Below are 23,497 nucleotides of genomic sequence, written 5' to 3'. Positions count from 1 at the left end.
CGTTTGTATTTGCGATGTATTGTTGTATCCCTACTGTAGTTGTATTTATTCTTATGTCCTAGGCCAAGCATATAAACACATGATCGCATCCAAAGTGTGCGTGCTCGCTACGTTCTTCGAGCTGTCAGTGGCCTCGGACCTCGGTGCGCCAGAGAAGCTGTGTGTGTTATATGATCATGCTTACAGTGCGTACATATCGGAACATCAACTCGTCGGGGCAGTGGGGCGACTGGGTCTCGGTGGTTCCGGGTTGTAGAAGGCTCCACATAGGGTCTGACGACTCGTCCCGCCGAGTCGTCCGCCAATGTCATCGGTATGGGTCTTGCCCTGGTCATATTGATATCCGGGGCCATAGGGATTGCTACGGATGTAGCTTGTACAGCGTGTATGTTGTTTCGCTCAATATCTTCCTGACTGGCTACCACTAACAACATAGGGCAGAACGTCAAGTGGGGTAACTGCCCGAAGTGATCTGGTGACCTTCAAGTTCCATATACTGGACGATAATGCATAAGGTCAGTGCCATGACTTAAGTTATGGTGACCAGTAACTTAGTGTAACAAGACGAGTTTACGCCTTGTACGAAAGGGTTCAGTCCTCACGCGGTTTGCTTAGGTAAGGGCTCGACGGGTGATCAGGCCGACGAGGAGGGCGAGAGAAGGGAGAAAGGGAGAAAGGAGTTGGATGTACTATCTACGGGTACAGGTGTACAGTAGATGGTACAGAGAGAGGCAAGAGGCGAGACGAGAGGGGTAGACGTTTGACCAGCAAAGCGTGTCGTCTGCGAGTGTTTCGGCCTTCCTATATACTCGCAGCGATCCTCGCATTGGTAAGCTACTCTGTATCTTCACGAGTACTCTCGAATATTCCATAGCCTTCGATAACATACCATAGAGGTCGTGAACATACTAAATGATTCAATATCGTTCTATCGAGGACTAGTAACAACTAGTCACTCCTTACACTTAGCAGTTGCTGCACCGCAAATAAGGTAACGGCGCGCTCTGAGAGACACTGCGTTGCCCGAGGGGAGCTCTTATGACGACCGTAGAGCACAGAAGGTGCACGGCAAGTGGAACGTGCGCGCAGTCATGCTTGGGGCCGTCGCCGTGGTCCCGGACGCTGGCTTCGAGGGATTGTGACATATAAGGGAGCCGACGCGCCAGCGCAGACCGCATCGCCCCAGCCCTCACAAACGATCTTGCAGCACGCTCATCGAGAAGAATGTGCTATCATGTCATAACGTTCACTGAGGGTGGCTGCAAACATCGTTGGGCCATCAAGAGGCACTACGTGAGCATAGCTATCGGTCTGAAGTGACTACTTACGAACACCCCTGCATGCAGATCGATTGCAACATGACCATGTGTCGTCTGAGCCAGCTACACAGCCCAGGCACTCACAAATGCCCTGCGGATTGCAAGGAGATGTGAGTTCATCCGTACTGCAGCAGATGCGCGCGGGCCCTGATAGGTGCACAGGAGCCTTCCGGACCGGGCTGTTTGCCTCTACAGGCAGGACGAGAACTGTTATACCTGCCGTGGCTTGCAGACGCCGCGCATGAGAAACTACGATAGCGATGATGACGTGGAGATGATTGATGAGGAGTAGTGAAGAAGAGGTTGCCGACAGTCTGGTGGTCAGTCGCCCGTTCATTGACCCTTTAATGCCTGAACGAGACGACGACTCACACTTCTAGACGCTAGACGGGGCGGTAACCGACCTTACAAGCCGTCTGCACAAGGATCCCGTCGATCATTGTCGCAGCTAGCTCCGTTGCGTACGAGTACGTGGCACATAAGTGAGCGCCCGACTCGATAGTTGAGTAAACAGTCTGAAGAGCGATTGTCTTCAGCTTGTTGTGGGACAGGGGAGCGTAGCGGGGCACCGAATATGGCACGAGTGGGTGCTGGCGTGTGGGGTCCCAGAGATACAGGTTTTCGAGGCTCGGTGGTGCATTGGAAATCCTACGGAGTTCCGCTATACTTTGAAAGTGGCACTGCCTGATTCTCAATGTTGTCACACTGGTGTACGAGAGGAAGTCGAAGAATAGCTGCCCAATTGCAGTTGCTCAGATCCACCCCGACAATTGATAGAAGACTCCCGGGGATGAGCATGGGCCAGATGTGTGCAAATGGCTCTCGAGGGTCCTCCGAAATATCCAGCCAAACAAAGCGCTTGCCGTATGATCGGCTGCCTTTCGACATGAGCATGCGTGCTGTTCTTCCAAGGCTTCTCGGGTCCGCAATGTGAGCCGATCCGTGATAACAAGTGTGGAACGAGGCGGCACCTCGTCAGTGTGAAAGGATCGTACCGAAGGAACTCGCAGATGCGGTCGATCAGTTCCTGCGGAAATATCGGATAGGTATCACTGTGTCGACCAAGCAAGTCGATATGTCATTCGAGGCGGGCGCCAGAGCAGAGGGAAGTCATACCTTGAGTATGTGGGCCGCTGAAGCATCCCGCACTTTCGGAGCATGGCCTTCCAGTGGCTTGTCTTCATACCTCGGCACTACGTTAGCTTTGCACTGCGAGCGATATCCGGATGGCAGATTGACTATGGGTGCCCTGTATAGCATGAAAAGTGTCAGACTATGTCGGGCAGACACCATCCCGCCGAGTCTCACCCGTGAAAGTCGTGAACTTGGGGCGGCGAGTGGGCGCAATCACCCGAGGCAGAAACGGCAGCCCGTGAGGATAGAGGGTAGGTTCTGAGTGCCGTGGATCAGTAACAGCGGTAGGAGTAGGGTGAAGCGTAGGCAGGCGCAGAATGCGGAGGCAACAATGATCTGTGAACTCATCAGAGACAGCGTATGGGCTGGCCTGAGGCGATGCAGGCTCGCTCATGTGATGAGACCGGTCATAATCCACTCACAACCTATGGACGACATAGAAGACCGTCCTCCCCATCAAAAGTCCTTATCTGCTAGAGTATGGACGACACAGTATAAGTTCCAGTGCGCCACCGAGGTTGGATCTTTGTTTCCATATCACGCCGGGCGGACTGGTCTAGGGAATGACAGCAGAGCAAGCGGACAAGTCCGCCGCGCACAAATGGCCGAGAAATGGAATACCCTCCTCCTCCTCCTCCTCCTCCTCCTCCTCCAGAGCCCTCCAGAGCCCTAAGTTCGTCATCTTCTCGCATTTGAAATCAACACACTTCTGCGCATCGTGTTGCTCCACGCAAACATTCACGGATGCTGCTGACGATTGTTAACGCTTGCGGGAACGGACTAGCCACCCACCAGAGGAGTCTCATGTAGGTCCAGGACGCTGAAGATACGCTGAGCCAGCAAGCATGAGCCCCCTCAGGCCTCAAGCATAATGATGTAAGAACGAAGGGCTCGCACCCAGCGAGTCAGATTAAGCCAAACAGGGATTGGTTCATATTTAACGAAAACAACTGTTCTATAAACCAGTGTAAGCAAGCTGAAAGGGGTCACGTTAGAACGCGCTACAGACGCGTTCAATGTGATCTCACTTCAGTCTGGTCTGTGTCGCCACATCATTCTCGGACAACCTTCTGTCTTCCGGCACCTGGAATCAACAAGCAAAATTCTCTGAAGAAGCTTCAGGATGCCAGTGCTACAACCGCCACTGTTCGAACAGGGCCGAAGCGACGACTTTGCGCGTTCAGGCAAAACCTTGTCGTTATGTGCCTCGCCGCGCGACGACTCCGTGGCCGTATTTGCGTCTGCGAGTGTACGTAGTATCTCTGTCGCCTTAAGCCTCGTATAGATAACTTCTCACCACGGATCGTGTAGGCAGATGCGCGAAACCCTCGGGAGAGCAAGTCGTCCTCATCACAGCGAAACATCTACCTCGCGAGACCCCATGATGCCCCAACCTCCGAACGACGCATTGTATGTTACGATACCTTGACTCTCGCGCTTTGGGCTGACTGTCTTCGTAGTTCGTCACCGATACATCTATCATCTTTGCCGCGGTGCAGAAACTACGAAACGACGCTCGCGCGCGAAACGTGGATATGTATGTCAATCCATATCCCATGCCCTTCCTCTCATAGCTGTGCCATAGCTCCGAAGACGATACCTGTGCGCGAGCAATGAACAAGCTGACGCTCGACTACATCAACTTCTGCAAAGAGTGTTGTGTGTATTGCTCCGTAAGAGACACTGCTACATACAGAGCTCGGGGTTACTCAGCGTGGTCTACAGCGTGATCTGCCTCCAACAGAGCCTCTGCAGTTCAGCGCCGAACATTACCGCAAGCTGTACACCTGCTTTTCCCTCTTTTCCATGCTCTACGTGCCGGAGCCCGGCTACGAGAACGTTCCCGTGGGGGACGAGTTGATGGAATGGCTTAATGTACATTACGTAGAGCCGACGACCGAGGAAGGTGACCATCTGAGCAGCCTCGAGCGGCCTTGGGAAGATGAGACATTTTGGCCGTACCTCACTCGGTGAAGTATTTCCCGAGCCCTCACGCCGTCACTCTTCTAACGTCTGCCTCAGAGCAACCATTCGCGGTCTCTCCCGTGCCTCTGCATTTTTCCTCGACGTCCTCTCCAACCACCCATCTCCCTTCCTCCAAGAGCTCTCCAAACACCTCATACCGCTCGTCACAAACCACCCTCGGCTACATCAGTTCACCGCGGAGCGCGACTTCGCAATCGCTGCGCGTCGCTGGCGTGATAAGGTGAAGAGCGTGCGTCTCGAGCTGGATCGCGTACCGGAGGACGCGCGAGAGGACGGCTTCGAGAATTGGTGGGGCCGAGTCGACGATATCGTTGGCATTCTCGAGGGCCGTGAAGACGTGGTCAAGCGAGTATGCGTGGATCTCGGAGGAGACTGGAAGGAGGTTTGTGCGGTGTGGTGCGTCTTCGTGAACACGCGCATCCGCAGGGCAGAACTTCCGTAAGCCGTCACGCTTGTTGTCTTTTAGCCTACTAACGCCCCCCCGGCTGACCTGGCATAGTGACATAGTTTCCGATCTGCTGGATGAAATGCCGCCGGATCCGACGAACTTGGAAGACGTGGTTCACTCGGCGATGTTCCTCGGCAAGCCGACCAGTGTACTTGCGGAGGCGGCGCGACTTGACGTCTGGCTCGCCGCACATCTCGGAGATATAATGGAGTCGCTCGACCTGGTCGATAAGGAACCCGACGAGTGAGTTGCGCCGAAAGCGACTGTACCACCGTTCCGGCTAACGTCGCTGCGCAGTTCCGAATCGACCCTGCGCGAACACTACATCATCTCCTACTGCGAATACATGCGCTCGGACCCTGGGCTCTGGCGGATCACTGTCGACTACCTGTGCACCTGCGGCGTGATCGGACACCAGATGGCGGATGAGGTGCTGATGAGAGTGCCCCTCAAACTGCAGCCTCCGAAAGGCGCCGTGGACGCAGACGAAGAGAGCGCACGAATACGCTCCGGCACCCTCGCAGGCGTGCTGAAGGAGGTGAACGCCTCTTGCTACGAGCACAAGCGCGAGGCAGTCCGGCGGATGGTGTGCAGAATCGCTGCGCAGACGTTCATGCGGGAGAACGAGTACGGCTTGGCTGTGTCTTATTGTGTTTCTGCCGAGGACTGGGCTGGACTGGGCCGTACAGTTGATCGCATGCTCGATGTTTACATCACACATGGTACGCCGCTCAGTCCTTGTGCATATCTGCCCCTGACGTCCATTTGTCTCCAGGACCACAACAATACGCACGATCAGTAGCGAAGATCGCCCCCTCGTTGCAGACGCTGCGGTCGGAGTCGAAGGCGAATGGCATTTTCATCTTCCGGCTGATGTTTGCCGTGCGCTTTGCGGAGTTCCACCACAGACGGCTCAGTGGCGACCTGCAAAAAGCCGCGTTCGACCTTGTCTCGATGCTGCAGGAAGAGATCGCGCCCAAATCGTGGTGGGCTGTCTTGCTCTCGGATGCGGTAGAGCTGCTGCAATGCAGTGGGTCTCAGTCTATGTCTTCGTCCGTCGCTCTTTGACTGACGAGGCTGTTTAGACGAAACCATGCTGTTCACGTCTGTCGATGCGACATTACTCTTGCACCGTCTAGAGGAGATCCATATCCGGTCCACACAAGGATCTGCGGATGAGTACCTCTCAATCCTCGCCCGAACGACCAAAACAGGGGGAGAGGCGCATGCGCTCCAACGGTTGCAGACCGTGCGTCTTGCACTAGCCAGATATTATGCGAAGTGCGCCGTCATAGGCGTCGGTGGAAGGACAGTGGTCGGGTCAGCGAATACCCAGTACTGATTACAATATTCGCGAACTCGCTCTTTGCCTGTAGCGCCATATCCTGTCTACGTAGGGCGAGGCCACGCCGACAAGAAAGGGTATCAAGAAACAAATAGTCGGGGCGGTTCACTGAGCCTGCAACATGTATGTATTCATAGCGACATATATTGATAGCACCACATTTTTTGCGTGTAGTGAATGACGACTATGCTCTGCCAACCGTACTGTCATCAGTTAGTCTACGACAGAACAGGTCGACAAATGCACGACGCGAAAGTGAATCTTACAAAAATCACTACTCCAGCAGGTCGTCATCATCATCGTCGTCCAGCGGTATGAACCGCTTTTCTTCGTTGCGCTACGGAAGGAATACATCATCAGGCTCTGCAGAGGACACTATCGCGTACGACTCACGAATGCCGGTGTAGCATTTAGCGCTCTCACATCCTTGATGCTCATCGGCTTGCCTACGTTCGTACCGAGAGAATTCGCAGAGGTGCGTAGAATAGAAACATCCAGCCGAGGCTGAAGGCCAGATCGAGCAGGAGTAACAGGTACAGCATCGGGATACGTGGCCAGACGAGCGTCAGGAAGCTTGATGGTAGAAGAGCTGCCTTGAACCCCCGTTCGTAGTGTCGCGGGGCTTGTCTGCATCCTAGATCCGCGTACATCGGTCGAGTTCGCGACACCACCTCTTATTGACGGTGTTCCTGCACGATCCGGTTGCGCGACAGAAGTCTGAGAGAGCGTGCTGGTGGTCGACGCCAACGAGTTGGCGTTCTTCGGCGTCCCCTGGACCGGAGGTGGAGGTTTCGACGCATTACGTGAAGCACCGACGCCAAACTGCAGCATGTCGACAGGTGACCGAGCGTTGTTTGCGGCAGATCCCAGGACAGCGCCATTAAGAATGGTATGGCTAGAGACGTCACGGCGAGCAGCAGATGACAGAGCCGAATCAGATGTACGAGGGACAGCATTCGGCGGAAGCAGGTTCACCGGAGGCGGTCGGTGGGGCGTGCGAAAGGGATTCCGCTTCAGATGGTCGAGACGTAAAGGTACGTCAGGAGAGGCAGGAGGTTGGCCTGAGACAAGGCGACGAGGTGTTTGACCATTCGCAGTAGGACGCGGATCCTGTGGTGGATATTCAGCAGTAGCAGTAGTGCACGAAGGATCTGGAAGCCTGTTAATGGCGTCAATGCGGAGTGCAGGACCGTCGGGTGTCCGCTCATCGGCCAGCTTGCGCTTCTTGTGTCTTCCAGAATCACTCTGGTTCGCCGGAGATGAGCCCGCGAATAAGGGACCACGTGGGTACTGAGGAACCGCTGATGCTGGTGGAGGGTTAAGGATGACGCTTTGGGCATTGGCGGTTGCATACATTGAGCGCAGGTCGCGGAAGCCGTCCAAGAGCTCTCTCCTAGAGTTATCGATATGGAGGGGGATGGCTTGCAGTAAAGGCAACACAGGCGAGATAGCAGCTATTATCTTCCCTTGTTGGTCTTGAACCGTCTGGAGGGCCTGCAACTGGGTTTGGTTGATCTTCGGAGGGAAGTCAGCTGCATATATGCGTCCGTATCTCGGGAATCGACATACCACTTGCAACATATACATCTTACTCTCCAGCGCTGTGAGTCTGGTATCGGCCCTGGTGAGATCCGCCCGCACATCGTGTATTTTCGCTGCTTGGGCAGGGACGCCGATGGCGCGCTGGATCTCTGACTGGCATCTATTAACTGCGTAAATGAGCATTGCGAAGCTTCTGAGTGTGCTCGAACACTGAGCTGGTGAGAGGAATACGCGATGTTCTGATACTTGCGCATTCACTAACCTAACTCAACCATCTGTTCTATAACCTTCTCGTGATCGGTTTGCAAGAGCTCTTTTACCACACCAATTTCGCGTTTGCTCTCGTTGATATCTCCAGTCAGCTTGGTCACCCGATCCGAGAATTTCTCCAGATTCGCCTGGGTGTCGTGAAGGAGGATACGCAAGGATGACCCGGTTTTGTCCACAGGAGTGATACCGGAGAGTGGGGAGCAGGAAGATACATCAGAATAGCGGGTGCTGGATGCTGTCTGTGATGCATCTTTGCTGGACAGAAGATGGCCCCAGAGGACCGCCGAAGCCGTAGGCCGCGTCTTCAGCTTCAGACGGTGCGACGTCGGCTCGACACTGGGTTCCGTAGTGCCCGTTGACATTGAGACCGATCTACCGAAGTGTGCGGCTGCGCTCAATTTGAGTCCAGAGAAGTGACTTTCGTGAGACGTACTGCGGCGAGGACGCTGGAGGGTCTGCCAGGCGTAGAACTTGTGAGGAGAGGAGGAGGGCGGAAGCGCCTACGCCACAGACGCGCCAGGCTTAGAGCGCGCCGTTTTAAACTCCGCTAAGTGCGCGGCTCCCGGGACGCGACCATGTCGACCGAAGCGAACGCGTCTTCGCAGTCGCAGCCGGCGAGCAAGCGATGGTCCTACTTCCACTCTGCCCTACAACTAGCCATACAGCGGGCCGCGCACAAATGGACGTGAGCACTCTTCCTTCGGCAAATGACATGCTCACTCACAACATTAATATTCGCTTCGTGGTAGGTACGAGGATTTCACGGAATGCTTCGCGATCTGGTGCGAAGAGCAGCCGGAGAATGCTCCGCGCATCTTCACAACGGTCTCGAGGCACATGGAGGACTCAATCACTGTGAGTTGTTTCACCTATGCGCCCCCACAAGCTGACCGATCGTAGGAAAGCTGCGAGCAACTGCTGAAGCAGTACAACGTCCGGGAGAACCTCGACAGCCTGCACGCGGTCGTGACAGAGTCTCGTGCGAAGAAACAAGCTGGATATGACGGGAGGGACGTATGGCGAGAAGACCTTCACCCCAGCGCAGCTGTCCGCGCACGCACTATTCCCCTGCTGGACAAGGAGCGGGACCGTCTCCGTGCTGAACTGCAATCAGTATGTCTGCTGTTTACGTTGCATGGCTACTGCAGGATTTATCTTTCGTTGGAGCTCGATACGGAGAACAGGCGGCTGCAAAGCCAGATGCAGAGGAACATGCAGGCACGTGAAGAGGTTGACACAGAGGTGTCGCAATTACTAGATTTGTTAGCAGAGGTCTGTCCCCCCTCCGTTCTTCGCTCAATGCACGTTTATATCTTGGGCAGATCCAGGCAAGATGGGACCAGCTTCCCATGGAGGAGATCCAATCTTGGGCTCTGCAGACCGCGGAGTCCGTGAGTACCACTCGTCCCTTGTGACTGTACGTTATTGGTCGTTTTTTATAGTGGTCCTTTATACTGTACCTGTGGAGATGTATAACATCGGTCGTCTAGATCGGCCGATCCCTAGTCAGTCACAGCTAGCGTATCAACGGTGCGTTTCTGGGCTCTGACTGAGTATTCTGTCGGGCCGCGTCGATCGCAGACAGTATGATTGACGAGACTGACACCAGTGCTGGTGGTAAAAATGACAGTGATTCGAGAGTTCGTGATTTGATGGGACACTTGGAAGAATTCAACGTCAGGATCGAGGAGCCCATGAGTACCTATAAGCGAACGTAACCTGATTATTGTCGGTTGGTCAGGAATCAGATGTACAGGCGCACGTTTGCAGCATCCCGGGGACAACCCGGAGTACGAGCACCATAGATGGACACGAGACTCGCCATGAAGTGTACCAGGTCCCATATTGTCTATTGTCGTGAAATGTCTGACGTCGCGCTCGCCCAGACGCGGCGGGATCTCCGATGGACGAAAGAATGTCCCGTTGCCTCTTGCTTCTAGTGAGCGTCGGTCAACTTGGCAAGCGAAAACTACGAACGCACTTGTGAGCCGGTAGCAAGGTTGAACAGCGCGTTTGAGTGTGAGCGCACTTGATAGCCCGTTTGGTCCCAGCGAATCTGAATGTACAACACAAGACCATCGGTGATCCTTGGAGACAGTTCGCAACCCTGAGAGCCCTCCAATGCGGTCCATCATCGTCCGTGTTCGACTGTGGGTTGTCAATATTACATCGAGTTGTTAACTTGTGCCGGTACGTTTGGCGAAGTGTGGCCGAGGCAGGTCATCCGGCAAGAATAGCAGCGAGAGGTGTGATCCATTGAAAGGGGCCGTTTGTACGCATCAGAAGACCGAATGCTGGGTATGCTGGGGTTGTAGTGTCGACGAGGTGTCGTTGCATTGTGAGGAAAGAGGACTTGTAGCCGAGATGAGGTGGATATCAAAATTGTTCAAGAAGCACGAGTAGCGACCATTGAGGGTAAGTAGACGTAGATGGGCATTCGGGCAACCACTGGAGCTCGGGGCTGCGAGCCGAATCCCCAGCTAGCGCTGCGGCAGCTGCCAGCGTCCGTTGTAACACGCACTGAACTGTCGCTCTGAGTCTGTTTGACTTGCCAGTGATCTTTTCCAGTAAGATCTCTTCGACTCCTCCACGTCGCCGAGGGGCCGTTGTGGTAGCCCGACACAGCGAAAGGCCAAGATTGAAGCCAGCGTAGCGCGCGATCCAGATTCCAGGTCTTGCGGCGCGCGCGAGCGGGAGAGCATAGCATGAGGTCGAAGACCATGGGCGAGGCAGGTTCTGGGAGTTGTAAGTCTCTCAGCGGCAGCGTGGGCTTGTCGTGGGCTGTTTGTCCAAGTGGTGCCCGAGAACGATGCGCTGTGGACGCATTAGGCCCCATAAGATTGCCTCTCGGGGCCACTATCACGGGCCTCGGCATACCGCAGCAGTATACTAACACCCGCGATTGGGGGAGGATCCTTGAAACGAAGACCAGGGACGCCGGCGATTGATACGCGATACCTTCGCCATGGGTGTTTCCTTGCAGATGTACGTCGACATGTCGCAGTTGCAGGCCATTAACTGGTTGTACCATGCTTGATGACTATATTCCGAGCCCGCTGGCAACTCAGATGTTCCTGTCAAACGCCTCCGCGTAAACAACTCTTCGAGAATCGCCTGAATACGTCAGTCCAGCATCCCTGGAAGCGGAAACGGCACAACTACGCGCCTGGTGTACAGCTGTGCATTGACGCGGTACAAACTTGCACCGGGCCAAACTCGTCAGATATGATCCGGCTGTGCGTCCTGGACACGACGACAAGCCAACGCAGCTCAGCGTTTTTGACCCCGCGCAGTACGTCCTCACCTCCGATCGTGGATCGCAGGCTCAACGGTGTAGCAGATAGGACCCAACCTTCCAAGGACACCTATGATGATAGACACCTGGACAGCACACCGTCTTCCCGCCGGCCGCAAGCAGTTGTGGAAATTCAGCAACTTGATCGGTCGTACCCTCCTGCGAAACGAAACGAAGAATGCATGCCTGTGGAGTGGATCATCTCAGCTGCCGCCAACAACGCTCCGGTTGGGATCCAGACTCTAATAGGGCAATACTCGCCGATGATTCAAATTCTGCATTACCCGCCGGCGTTCGGAACACAGATTCGTGGGCTATTGGGGGTTGCAAGCACTGTGCATAGGTTGTTCGCCATGCCAGTGAGCAAGGATCAGAGACGGTATGTATTGGAGGTAAGCTCGCGACCACCGACTCACCGTACTCTGTACTGCTCCGTCGCTGCAGACCACGATGCAGGTATTGGAACGGTGACACTAGTCGAACACAGGCTTACCTTGCGTACCCCTCGTTGGCATACGAGGAGCGACTCGGATGACTCAGAGGGCGCACGGGTAAGTCGAGACCGCATCGACCGACTGGAACGACTGAGGAAGTCCAGGATGGCGAACTCATGCGGGGTCAGAGACATGCGTCTTGGTGGCGTTCGGTATTGATGGTCGTGGACGCAAGATAGGACGAGAAGGGCGACTAGCCGGGGATGGATTGGCTGGCCAACCAGTCGGGGGCGGCCTGGCGGCCTGAGGCCCCGCCATCTACCGTTCCTCCCACCCCTCGGACTGAAATGCCCACTCTCTCTCTGTTCTCGCCGTCATCGCGCTCAACGTCGCTGGCCGTCGCGATCGTCTCGATCTTCGCATCGACGGGACCGCTACTCCCTCTGTCACCAACGCCGACCAGTGTTCCAGTCGCGGTCGTACAGGGCTTCAACCGGACCTGACCGATGGTCGTAGAGTCCCCAGGCGCACGACGACGACTGGAGGATGAGCCGAGAATGGCTCGGACTCGGTTTTGGTAACAGCGCAACGCAGCGGGTTGGCTGGCATGGTGCCTGCCAGCGGCCACCCCTTGTCTCTCCCCGCACTGCTCTCTGCGCGGTCGCTTGTCCCTGCCACCCACTTTCTGGGGACGTTCTAGCCTAGTCCATCAGCTGGCAGCCCTCGGACACAGCTGCAACCACGATAGGATATCTGACTCCAGGCCGGCGTTCCATGCTTAGATTGCCTCCATGCGCTTCCTGGCGGTAGTATCATCACAGCCAGCACTCCCACTGCTTGTTTGGATCCTGCTCTCCCACTCTCTACTGGGAAGGCGAACCTCCGCAGCTTCTATCCGACTGCATTCGGGACTACCGCCTTTCCTTTCCGCGCAGTTGACTAAAGAGACCCCGCTGTCAGCCCGGATCGTGGTTCTGGGCATCATCATATCATTGGAGGCGTGGTGGGATGTCGGGGAGGGACCCCTCGAATTTTCGTAAGCAGTCCTCCACGGATGTCTCTGCCCGCATGGGTAGCGGAAACACCTTGCTTAAATTATCGCTGGCCAGCACAAGGTGGTCGTTCAAATTTCGTTCGATTGCGGATTGCCATTTCGCTGTACGCTACACTCGATGTCTGCCAGGCACTCTCCTACCATCAACCACCGTTCGCTCTAATCCAAACGCGTCGTTCAATGACTACGTCTCCCCCTCGCTTGACTCCTCTCCCAAATCAGTATGGCCATTGCTGCCATTGACGTGGTGTCGTGCAGCAGGCTGAGTCTCTCCGCCACATGCATCGCAAATGCCGAGATATCTTTCCATGACAAGATGCTGATCGGGCAACATCCTGCGTCGAGGCGTCATCGGCATGCGGCTCAGACATCGCGCCGCTCACTTACGCCTGTGCACACTCGCTGACGCAGTCGTGCTCAATCGTCTTGTGGCGCACACTTATTATGCAGATGGTCATGTTACAATCGATCTATGCGAGTTCAGTCATCCTGCCGGTTGCTGGGACGTATGCGGGGAACGTACGTAGTGTCTCCTCGTCGGGACCTGGTGCCCACAGTCGTACTGGCGATACGTGAATAGGTGATAGCACATCGTGGCGCGGGTAGGAAGCGGATGCAAGTGGGAGGGCACTCCGTATGAACTTCGGCCTTTATATAAGTGATAGCTTCGAGCTTTACTAGGTGCTCATGGTACCGGTAATTTGTGGATGCTGATATTTTGAGTTCGCTGGCAGCCATGCAGCCAAACCTTGAGCCAAGTGCCAGGTGGTGCAACTATATCAATGATAACCGTTTAGCACTACTACGTGTTGAGATATCAACGAGTGTATCGTAGTGGCCTAGTTCCGCCTGTGGTGCGAGACTCGGGGTGTTGCTCGAGCTCACCATGCGTCACGACTCCAGGACTGCTCCAAGTAACATGCCGACATTCGCACCACTACTTCGCCTCGGGCGTCTCCCTCGCACTTCCTGGGAGAGTCAGTGGTCCACTAGAACGCAGATAGCGCTTCATAGTGCCTCGTCAGCAGTCAGATGGCCCTGGCGACGATCCGAAACCCGCCACCAAAGGCACAAGCGGCACTTTTGAGATTATACTGCACCTCACGTACCGGTTTTGTTGCCGGGAGGTGGCATCTAGAACTCTACGCTACTTGTGAGTGCTTCGCATCTCCTCAGTCCACCAACTAATATGTAACGCCTGCGAATAGCACGCTACCGCGCCGACACAGAGTTATCATTCGGTGGATGAGAAGACAGGAGAAGACTCAGTGCTACCAAGCCGCACGCCGTCTAGGTCAGCACTTCGCGCGAGGACTAGTTTTGACGCTCATCTTTAGATGAGTCTAGGACGCGTACATGGCTACGGGCTACGGGCAGCCTTGGACGAGATCTACACAGGCTGCTGGTCCGAGCCCAACGTCCGGTCGACAAGCATCGACACAACAGACGGGACTCGGTTCGACACTACCAGCCGTGTACCTAGTAATCGAGGGGTAAACCTGGCGCGCCGCCTGGGCTGTCTGTCCCTGTACTTATACTGCGACAATCGATCGTCACACACCGTAAACTCATGGGAAAATAGGACCAGCCCGGTGAAGATCGTTCGCACCGACGGGGCGACGCGTCGAAGGGTCCCGCGGAGAGTCGGTCGGCCTCTGTAGGCCTCTGTCCACGGTGACGGCGTCCATTCGTCGTGACTCGTGGTCGAGAATTCGAAGCCACGAATAGGTCCACCCTGAGGAGACCGACACCTGGGACACCAACCGCGCCAACGCAAGGCCGCCGTCTAGGGGCTTCGGAGTCCCGCGCGCTTCAAAGCTTCATGTCCAACGTTGAAGCATTGAGGCACAAGCATCGCGGAAGAGGGACGGACCACCCAGGTTTACCTCGCCCTGCTGACTTGTCTGCGATGGCCTCGTTGTCAGTTCCGACATTTTGGCCCGTCGTAATAATACGCCGCCCGCTATACCAATTCCCAAGCGTGCTTGAGCCAAAGTGTCGGCCACTCAACTGCTCGATAGCGGGAAGGAGGAAGGCCACCCAGCGGACGCTCACGCGGCGACCGACAGTGACGTCGACGACGATCACCAAGTCCGCACACAACTTGGGCCACTGCGGCGCCTGCGAAACAGTCCTATAGTCCGATCCAATCTGACTAATGACATTATGCAGCAAACGTGATGGTAGAAAGAGACAGTGCACTTAATGAGCCGTCGAGGCCCGGTCGCCATACATAGCCTTCACGGCCGCCATCCACGTAGCCAATTGTGACCGTAAAGCGCATGAGTAGATCGCATTCGGCCAACACTTGGCACGGAATGTAATGACCATGGCTGTCTCAGGTCATAAGGGATTCTAGTACCAATCGTGCCAGCGTTTGCAGTATAAGGAATTGCTCACAACGCAAGTGTGGTCGCCATCTGCGCTTGCCCCCGCGAGCAAATGGCTTTAATAAAACATGATCTGCGGCGTCATAGCCTTAGTACAGTAGTCATCTGGTGGTTACCTACCGAGCAATGAAACTAGTGAGGCTTTGACGCGCCAGTGCCTTCGGGAAACGCACCTCTCTGAATGGACACCGATTTCGCAGAGGGCAACCCTCCTCCCTTCAAAGCATCCGAATGCCAACCAGGAGGAGGGGGAGCGATCTGCTTCATGATGCATCGATATCGCCTCGAAGCGCTGGCTGATGCTCCGAGAAATGAGGGACGACTGGAGGGGTTAGATATCTATATCATGCCCGAGCAGTTGGCTCAAGCTCCAGTTAATAAGTACGCGAACTCAATGCGAATGCACGCAGCCCACCCGACGAGATACTATCCGCGCCTCAAAGCCTACACAGCTATATACGGGAGCCCGCAGACTCCTCCCTCAGACTCCTTCACATCTTATAGCCAACGATGTGCTACTATCTGTTCACGTACTGCGAATTCCGGTGTGGGCATCAGGTCCCCACCAGAAGACACTACGTGAGTACCCCATGTAGAACGCCACATGTATCGACGGTGACAAAGTTCAGCACAGCTCGACTGCAATAGGACGATGTGCAAAATCAGTGTGCGCCACAAGACCTTCGAGCACGACTGTCTTGGGGGATGTGACCAAGAGTAAGTAGAGATCGCAGCGCATGATCACCTGCCAACGACGTCCTCGCAGAATGTTAGTCGACCAACATCTCGTGATGGAGAGGCGCCACGGTGATTGCGACGCATGCCGCGGGGTTGCTCCGGAAATATTGGTAAAGCGTGCCAATGGACACAATGATACGGACAGCTCGGAAGGGGAGAGCAGTGGAATAGATGAGTAGTCGATGGAGCGCAGAAACCCAACGGCGGGGACGATACCTAGCAGAAAGCATTTTCGGATCCTGTAGCGTGCAGTCCGTTCATTGTAGAAGCCAGACCAATTGGAGAGCTCTCGCTGAAAAATACTCACGGGCATTGGAGATGTCACAACACTCTGTCTCTCGATGACCTCTGCAGCGTCGATGGCGAGGGCGCCCCCGAGTCGAACTTGCGGCAAAACGGCTGAGACCGTGGCTAGAGTGCAGAAGGAGGACGATCAACGTTGCGAGACGCGACAGGCGAGGGGGAGGGCGACGAGGAGAACAGCAGCAAGGCTGGGCGAGAGCTGGGGGGTCTCGCGTCGCCGGATTTTGCGAGAAGCGGTGTATTGTTGGGCCGCAGAGGCGTGGGCCAAGCGTGGGCCGACCCCGCCCCCGTCCCACAGATTGGCCAACCAATCCGCGACGGCAGCCACTGCTGGCATACTGGAGACGAGCGGCACCGAACTCCAGGGAGCAGTACGTCCTTGACCACGACCCTGCTGGCGAGACCCTCTCCACACTGTCGTGGGTGCTCGTCGTGCACCCACAACATCGGGGTAGACCCTGAGCAGGCCTAACCAGGCGGATGTATCTTCGGCATCCCGACGTCTGTCTGCAGCGATAGACTGTCTGACTGATCTAGGTTGAAGTCCGTACCTCTGCAGTGAGTTTCGCGACCTACAGTCCACTGGTCCGTCGATGGCTGATCTTTATGCCCTGGACGCTACGTGGGCCATCGGCGACCGGTCGTACGGCGCATACCACCAAACACAGCTGCAGCTCGCTGCGCCCAAAGGTCGGGCCCGGTTCAGACTCCAGATGGGCCCAGGGCTTTGGGCGTCGTCCGACGTGTGCGCGTTGGAGCCATTCCTATTGCTGTACCCTGTCTGATGAGTGAGTCTAGTTAATCCCTGGCACTGAGCACGTACAGACGAGGAAAGTGAGCGTTGGGTTCGCCCATTGATCGTGCTGTAGCGAGCGACAAGCTACTTTAATAAGAAGGGTTTGAACGGCCGGCGAAATGTTGTGCCGCCAAGAGAGGACATAGGCATGTAGTTGCGCCGTTTACCACCGTTGACTGATGTGTCATAGCTCAGGTCTCTGCGTGCCATCTGTGCAGACTTCACGAGGGCCGCCGTGGATCTCCGCAGTCAGTGAACAATGTATCGACGTGCTTGAGCGGCAATGGCTTCTAACCCTGCAAGCAGCACGTCAGTATCCTTCTGGGATCTACGAATGGCAAGTGAAATACGCAAGAAAGGGAGAGTCCGTCGTGTCAACGTTTCTTCGAGCTCACTGCGATCTGCTAGAGGTCTAGAGCCGCCGGCGGTCCCGAAGCTTTACGCGCAGCATGGGATCGTGCGACTTACTATGTGTGTTCCAACGGTGCCACTACCAACAGGCTCGGGACCACCACATGTGTTGGCCTGCGCGCGGGTCTCACCCACCATCTAGCTCGGCACCAGTCATGCATCGCACGGGACGCTTCGGGAAGCTGGTGGAGCCCCGAGCGGGCACCAATACGCAGCCAGACAAACTCCCGCAAATCGGAACGAGGCGACGCACAAATGCAAAGGCAACGGCTCACCCAGGTTCCCGAACTGCTGAATCGAAGGTCACACCTCTCCCTCGGAGTCCCGAGCGACTCCTTCATGGCGGGGCTTCGAGCGCCGCACGCAAGACGATCCCTCACTGAGCCTCAGGCCTCACTGAGGGCTCGCTTGAGCTGTCGTTGGCGGTCTTACGGTCTGGTCTATACGGAGGTACGATAGGCCGCATTCAAAACCTGTACCATCACGTGCACCCCTACACCAGTTCTGGCGGGTGAAAATATGTAAATAAGGCTCCTTTCGTTGAACACCTCAATTAAAACTTACTCCGTTCGGGAGACAGTTTTTTTACAGTAGGCTGCATGAAATTTCGGATCAGATTTACTTTCCGAGCTATGGTCGACGAACTGTACTATTGTCATCGGCTTGAATTGATGTGTATGCTGACTAAGCAGCCTGCCTCGGAGGTCAGCGTGCCCGGTCGGCTACTCGCTCGGTCACGGTCAATCGTCTCAAAGGCAAAATTGATCCGTTTCTCATAGTGAGGGTACGAGTCGATAGCTACAATTGAGACGAATACGACGTCGTAATTCCCACCCAAATCATCTAGCCGGCGGCCATTGTTGAACAATGCATGGGGTGGCTGAGCAGGGTGTTCGCCGAGATCCCGGCCCGATATAGTATGTCGGTGGGCCGTGATTTAGTAGAGCGCTCCTTACCTCGAGTGTGAACCACAACTGCGCAGGTCGCCTCTCCGAATATTCATGCCGTTCGCACCACTACTTCGCCTATCATATAACACCTTGGGATTTTCCTGTGTTGGTGACCCAAAAGAACGCAGATAAACGTCTACTACCTTTTCCGCAGTCAGGCGTTCGACCCAAGACCTCGGCAAAGATGAGAATCAGGATCTGTGGGTAACGCCTCAGTATATATATTCCGCGCGCAGTATACAAAAGCTGGGCGCACCATGACGTTCTGGACTCAGGTGGTCCTGGCGACGATCCGGACACAGCCGCCCGACGCGCCAGGCTCCAGACACTCTGACCGTGTCACACTACACCTCAGAGCTTCGTTGTGTTCCCGCGAAGCATCTACGTGCTCAGGTCAATATCAATCATGCTACTTCGTTTCGTGAGTTCTTTGCATCGCCTGCATCACTCACAGACTAACTGTCAATTCACACGGTAGCCTGCCAATGGCTCGCCTTGACATAAATTCGTCATCAATTCACATTCCTGCCTTGTTTCCGTTCTACCTTGCGTATACGAACCGTCAATGTTCAGTAACTAACGCCACCAGGAGCCCTTATTCAAGTTCGTCCATGCTTGCGCTCATCGCATGGGCTTTTGTAGTCATTTCGGTCAGTCGATGCGCCCTCACGTACTGGGCGTCCTGCGGCACGTATGGTTCATCGATTAATAGATGGTGGTCCGGAGCAGACTGACTAAAGACTGACAGTACCACCACGATGTGCGCCGCCTAATCCAGTGAGTTCGCCCGCAGGGGCTGCTTCCAACACTCATCACCAGATGTCTAGGATTCTCCGCGTGTAGGTCTATTCGGAAGGGGTATGCACCTGGGCGCTCCGCCCAAGCCCAACGTGTGGTCGACGTGCACCGCAAGGGCATTCACCCGCTATACCCGCTAGAGACGGGTTTAAGCGCTACCAGCCGTGTGCTGGAATGCGAAATGATCCTGCGCCTCTTTCGGAACCCGTAGGTCGCGACGTCACTGTCTGGCCCGTCAACTCGGAACCGGCCCCAAGTTGATTGTCGCACACCATCGTATGGGAAATCGAAACAGCCCAGCGAAGGTCACTCACCAACCTGTTGGCATGTCGGCGCATTCCGAGGAGAGTTGGTTGAATTTTCCGCACGGCGACGACCGTTTATGTCAAGCTTCGAAGCTAGGCCTCGAATAGGTCTCAAACGACCCAGCATGAGGCCGCGAACTCGTCCACTGCACCAACGCAAGGCCGCCGTCAAGCGACTTCGAAGGCTTGCTCATCGCCCAACGTTCAAACGTTCACCACGGCGTCCAGACGGGATGATTCGCGCCCTGTTAATATATCTGTGATGGCCCCGCTATCCGTTTTCAAGTTGGCTCGCAATAATGACGCACCTCGCTGCCTAACGATCACCAAGCGCTTACCACGCCTGAGCCAAAGTGTCGGTCGCTCAAGTTCTCGACAATTATACCCAGCATTCAGTATTCAGTGGCGGGCAGGAGGAGGGGGAGGCATCCATTTAGCCATGAGCCGACGACGCTTAAGCGGCGACCGACTCGGATTACGGTGCTCACCAGTCTCGACACTACCTCTTACAATTATACTGCTCCTTGCAAATGTGAAAGTAGGAAAATTCTATCAGATTCAGCCGTATTTTGGGTTCGCTGCGGCGTCCGCAAATAATATGTGGCAATCATGACCCGCTCAGTCCGACGAATGGCGCTTGTTGGCAAAGATGACGGGAAAAGGTGACAATGCACTGAGTGACCCGTGGAGGCCCGGACGACATATGACACATAGTTCAACATAGCCGCTATGGGCCGTCATCCATGTGGTCTGTTCAGAGCGCACCGTATAGCACATAAATGCATTGCCTCCAGCCAGCGTTTGGCACCGGATTCATATTGACTGTGCCGTCCATATCAAAAGAAATTCTACTGCCAATCGTGTTCAGCGTGCGTGGTACTATGGTGAACTACTTACAATGCAAGTGTGGCTGTTACCATCTGTGGGTTGTTGAACTGCCTCCGCGAGCAAATGAATTCGATAAAACCGGACCTGCGCGTCTTAGCCTTGATACAGCAGTCACCTGGTAGGCGCCTACCTAGCAATGAAACCAATGAGGGTTTGATGCGCAAGCGCACACAGGAAGAGTACTTGCATAAAGGGATAATACCTTCGAGGAAGGAAACCATAGTCCTTTTGCTAGGACAAGTATTGAGCGCCAACCAGCGTATCGGGGCGAGCGATTTGCTTCATGATGAATCGATACTACCTAGAAGCACCGAAGGAGGCTCCGTCAAATGAAGTGGGACTGGAGGGGCGAGATACCTGTGACATACCCGGGCAGCTGGCTCAAGCTTCAATTAATAGGTACGTAGATGTCTGTGAACTCAATGCGAGTGTCCGCAGCCCAGCCCAATGGGATACCATCCGCATTCGAAAGCCGACACAGTTATATAAGGTACGCTGCTGAGCCCATGGACTCCCCCTCAAGCTCCTGCCCACCTTCTAGCCCGACAATGTGCTACTATCTGATCACGTACTGCGAATTCCGGTGTGGGCACCATGTCCCCACCAGAAGACACTACGTGAGTACCACCTGTTGGACGCTACGTATAGCAATGGTGACAAAGGTTAGCACAGCTTGACTGCAATAGGTCGGTGTGCAAAATCAGCGCACGTCACAAGAGTTTTGAGCACAACTGCCTTGCCGAATGCGACCAAGAGTAAGAGGAGCCTGAGATCGCAGGGCATGATCGCCTGCTGACAACGTCCGCGCAGAATGTTAGTCGACCAGCATCTCGTGATGGAGAGGGACCGTGGTGATTGCGACGCATGCCGCGGAGTTACTCCGGCGACAGTGGTAGAGGGTGCCAATGGACACAGTGATTCGGACGGCTCGGGAGCGGAGAACAGTGGAGTAGATGAGTAGTCGAAAGAGTGAAGAATTCGAACGGCAAGGACGATCCGTAGCAGAAATCATTTCCACAGACAACGTACATTCTATAGAGCTTGCATAAACCCTCTTGATCATGAGAGCCATACTAATCAGAGAGCCCTCGCGGAGAGATGGTCACGGAGATTGGAGCCGCCCTTACACTCTGCCTCTCAACCTTCGACGGCCTCCACGTTGACGCACCAAACCGATAGCCTGGCGCCTCGAATAGGACGACTCGCGACAATGCGTCTGGAGATGATAGCACGTAAACGGCGACAGGGTATTGTGGAAGTTAGGGATCCATGGAAAGGCCATGTAGTCTTGGGTTGTCATGAGGCCCATGGAACCGTCAGACCCGAGCCTACCGTCCTATCGCGATCTGGGCTGCATTCGAAGGATGCCTGGGCGGTGAATACGGCTGAGCAGACCCCAGGACGTGGGTAGGGGAGAGAGATCGGCGCCAGGAAAAAATGGTGGTCAGCGGCGACTCGCACAGAAAGCCAACTCGCCGCGGCCGGACCAGATCCGAGCCGTCCTCCCGTCGTTGTGCGCATGACTTGATACCACATGAAAGCATAGAACAAGTCACCTCTCGCCGTCAGGTTTAGATGTCTATGCGGCTGTGAGCCTCAGACTCCTGCGCAGACGGTGTAGGCGCCCCGAGTCGAACTGGCGGCTAGAAGGCTGAGGCGGCCGCTGAAAAGCAGCGCGAATGCGATGGCTGTTGCGGGAGACGACAGAGCGCCGCGACTGGGGCAGCGGCAAGGGCCGGGCGGGAGAAGGTGATCCTCGAGTGGCGGGACTCCCAGAGAAGCTGGGCCGCCGCAGGCGTAGACCAACCCCGCCCCCACCCTACAGATTGGCCAGCCAATCGCGATGGCAGCCCGCCTGGCACACGGGGAGCGAGTGATACCCTGGAGCAGTACGCAGCAGGAAGCACCTGCCTCGGCCACGACCCCGCTGGCCCGGCCAGTCCTCCCCAATCGTACAATGATGTGTACGCGTATATCCACCGCTGTTCACTATTGTGGGCGCTCATTGTGTGCCCACGATGTCGGAGTAGATCCATCCAAGGCGCGAGTGTCTTGGGCACCATGATGCCTTTGTATGCAACGATTTCCTCTGCGTAAGCGATCGTGAGCGGTGATCAGTGTGCAGTGACCGACCTCACCTTCGACATAGACTGTTTCGGACCCACATTCATGGTGGCAAACATCGCAGTGTTGTTGAGGCCTGTGGGTGAGTCTCCCGATCAACAGTCCATCAGTCCATCGAATACTGATCCTCATGCCCTGGACGGGGGCCGCTGGTCGTACGACTCATACCAGCCATACAGAACATTATCCCCTTGTGCCCAAAGGTCGGGGACCAAATCGCTTGATTCAAAACCCCTGCGATGTGGTCGGCCATGTGCTCAGCAGGTGTCGTCCAGCATACGCGTCGTTGGAAGGCCCTCCTATTATCACACTTTGTCGAATGAGTGAGTCTGGTTGATCTCCGACACTGAGCACGTACGTACGTAGGAGGAAAGCGAGTATTGGGATTCGTCTAATGGTCGTGCATTCAAGCGACAAGCTCTTTGAGACGGACAACACAATGCGAAGCGTTGTGCCGCCAAAGGTGGATCTCAAGATCCAGGCATGTAGATATCGACGTGCCGCCTTACCATCGTGAGGCATCCTTTACGTATCGTGACTGAAATTCCTTTTCCTGGGCCCTATCGATCTTAGGTCTTTGGGTGCCGTCTATATGTGCCATCTATACGAATATTCAAGAGCCGACCGAGAATCACCGCAGCCAATATGCAGGATATCCTCTCTGCCACGAAGTCCCCCGGGCCCTGCAACCAGCACGTCAGTATCTCGAATGTCGAGCAAGATACACAATAAAGTGAGACTTTCCCGTGCTGACATTTCTTCGAGCCCGCTGCGATCTGGTACTTCTCTAGCACGCCCAGCGTGCATCGAAGTGACGCGCTAGAACTGCCGATGACCCCGAACCTTCACATAAATACGCAGTATGGGATCGTGCGACTTACTCTGCGTGTCTGGTGGTGCTACTGAAGGTAGTCTGCTTCCAGAATGCAAGGCCACCAGGACTCGGATCACCGCATGCGTTGGCCTT

At 55.3% G+C, this 23,497-nt stretch overlaps 7 protein-coding genes across 7 annotated transcripts; 4 read left to right on the top strand and 3 right to left on the bottom strand.

The window, feature by feature from the left end:
- Positions 1-19: 19 nt before the first annotated feature.
- Positions 20-555, bottom strand: B0H18DRAFT_988782 (uncharacterized protein). Its single transcript, XM_048044925.1, has 2 exons — positions 437-555; positions 20-385 (listed from the first exon to the last, which is right to left on the bottom strand). Exon 2 carries the CDS (start codon positions 351-353, stop codon positions 108-110), a length of 246 nt encoding a protein of 81 aa, XP_047896994.1. The 5' UTR covers positions 354-385; positions 437-555; the 3' UTR covers positions 20-107.
- Positions 556-3,576: 3,021 nt separating this feature from the next.
- Positions 3,577-6,229, top strand: B0H18DRAFT_1083429 (Nup85 nucleoporin-domain-containing protein; the record flags this gene model as incomplete). Its single annotated transcript, XM_048031664.1, has 10 exons — positions 3,577-3,702; positions 3,765-3,863; positions 3,914-3,990; positions 4,039-4,126; positions 4,179-4,423; positions 4,476-4,877; positions 4,939-5,130; positions 5,185-5,609; positions 5,663-5,917; positions 5,973-6,229. 10 exons carry the CDS (start codon positions 3,577-3,579, stop codon positions 6,227-6,229), a joined length of 2,166 nt encoding a protein of 721 aa, XP_047896993.1.
- Positions 6,230-6,506: 277 nt separating this feature from the next.
- Positions 6,507-8,406, bottom strand: B0H18DRAFT_1116172 (uncharacterized protein; the record flags this gene model as incomplete). Its single annotated transcript, XM_048033381.1, has 4 exons — positions 6,507-6,569; positions 6,626-7,747; positions 7,802-7,923; positions 8,037-8,406. The coding sequence occupies 4 exons, from the start codon at positions 8,404-8,406 to the stop codon at positions 6,507-6,509; spliced, it is 1,677 nt and encodes a 558-aa protein (XP_047896992.1).
- A 199-nt stretch (positions 8,407-8,605) lies between these two features.
- Positions 8,606-9,704, top strand: B0H18DRAFT_988750 (uncharacterized protein). Its single transcript, XM_048044924.1, has 5 exons — positions 8,606-8,729; positions 8,794-8,899; positions 8,945-9,157; positions 9,212-9,316; positions 9,367-9,704. The coding sequence occupies exons 1-5, from the start codon at positions 8,620-8,622 to the stop codon at positions 9,457-9,459; spliced, it is 627 nt and encodes a 208-aa protein (XP_047896991.1). The 5' UTR covers positions 8,606-8,619; the 3' UTR covers positions 9,460-9,704.
- Positions 9,504-10,485, bottom strand: B0H18DRAFT_71159 (uncharacterized protein). Its single transcript, XM_048039215.1, has one exon. It carries the CDS (start codon positions 10,177-10,179, stop codon positions 9,547-9,549), a length of 633 nt encoding a protein of 210 aa, XP_047896990.1. The 5' UTR covers positions 10,180-10,485; the 3' UTR covers positions 9,504-9,546.
- Positions 10,486-15,727: 5,242 nt separating this feature from the next.
- Positions 15,728-16,050, top strand: B0H18DRAFT_833396 (uncharacterized protein; the record flags this gene model as incomplete). Its single annotated transcript, XM_048039426.1, has 3 exons — positions 15,728-15,796; positions 15,852-15,934; positions 15,984-16,050. Coding segments are annotated over 3 exons (219 nt in total), but the record flags the coding sequence as incomplete, so codon positions are not given.
- Positions 16,051-20,954: 4,904 nt separating this feature from the next.
- B0H18DRAFT_904367 (uncharacterized protein) lies at positions 20,955-21,845 on the top strand (the record flags this gene model as incomplete). Its single annotated transcript, XM_048041483.1, has 3 exons — positions 20,955-21,023; positions 21,079-21,161; positions 21,217-21,845. The coding sequence occupies 3 exons, from the start codon at positions 20,955-20,957 to the stop codon at positions 21,365-21,367; spliced, it is 303 nt and encodes a 100-aa protein (XP_047896988.1). The 3' UTR covers positions 21,368-21,845.
- Between the last annotated feature and the right edge of the window lie 1,652 nt (positions 21,846-23,497).

The sequence above is a fragment of the Fomitopsis serialis genome (assembly GCF_022376445.1).
Source record: "Fomitopsis serialis strain Sig1Antser10 chromosome Unknown B0H18scaffold_12, whole genome shotgun sequence".
Classification (NCBI taxonomy): Eukaryota; Fungi; Basidiomycota; class Agaricomycetes; order Polyporales; family Fomitopsidaceae; genus Fomitopsis; species Fomitopsis serialis.
The sequence above is the reverse complement of the archived record's forward strand: the minus strand, read 5'-3'. Positions and strand labels throughout refer to the sequence as shown.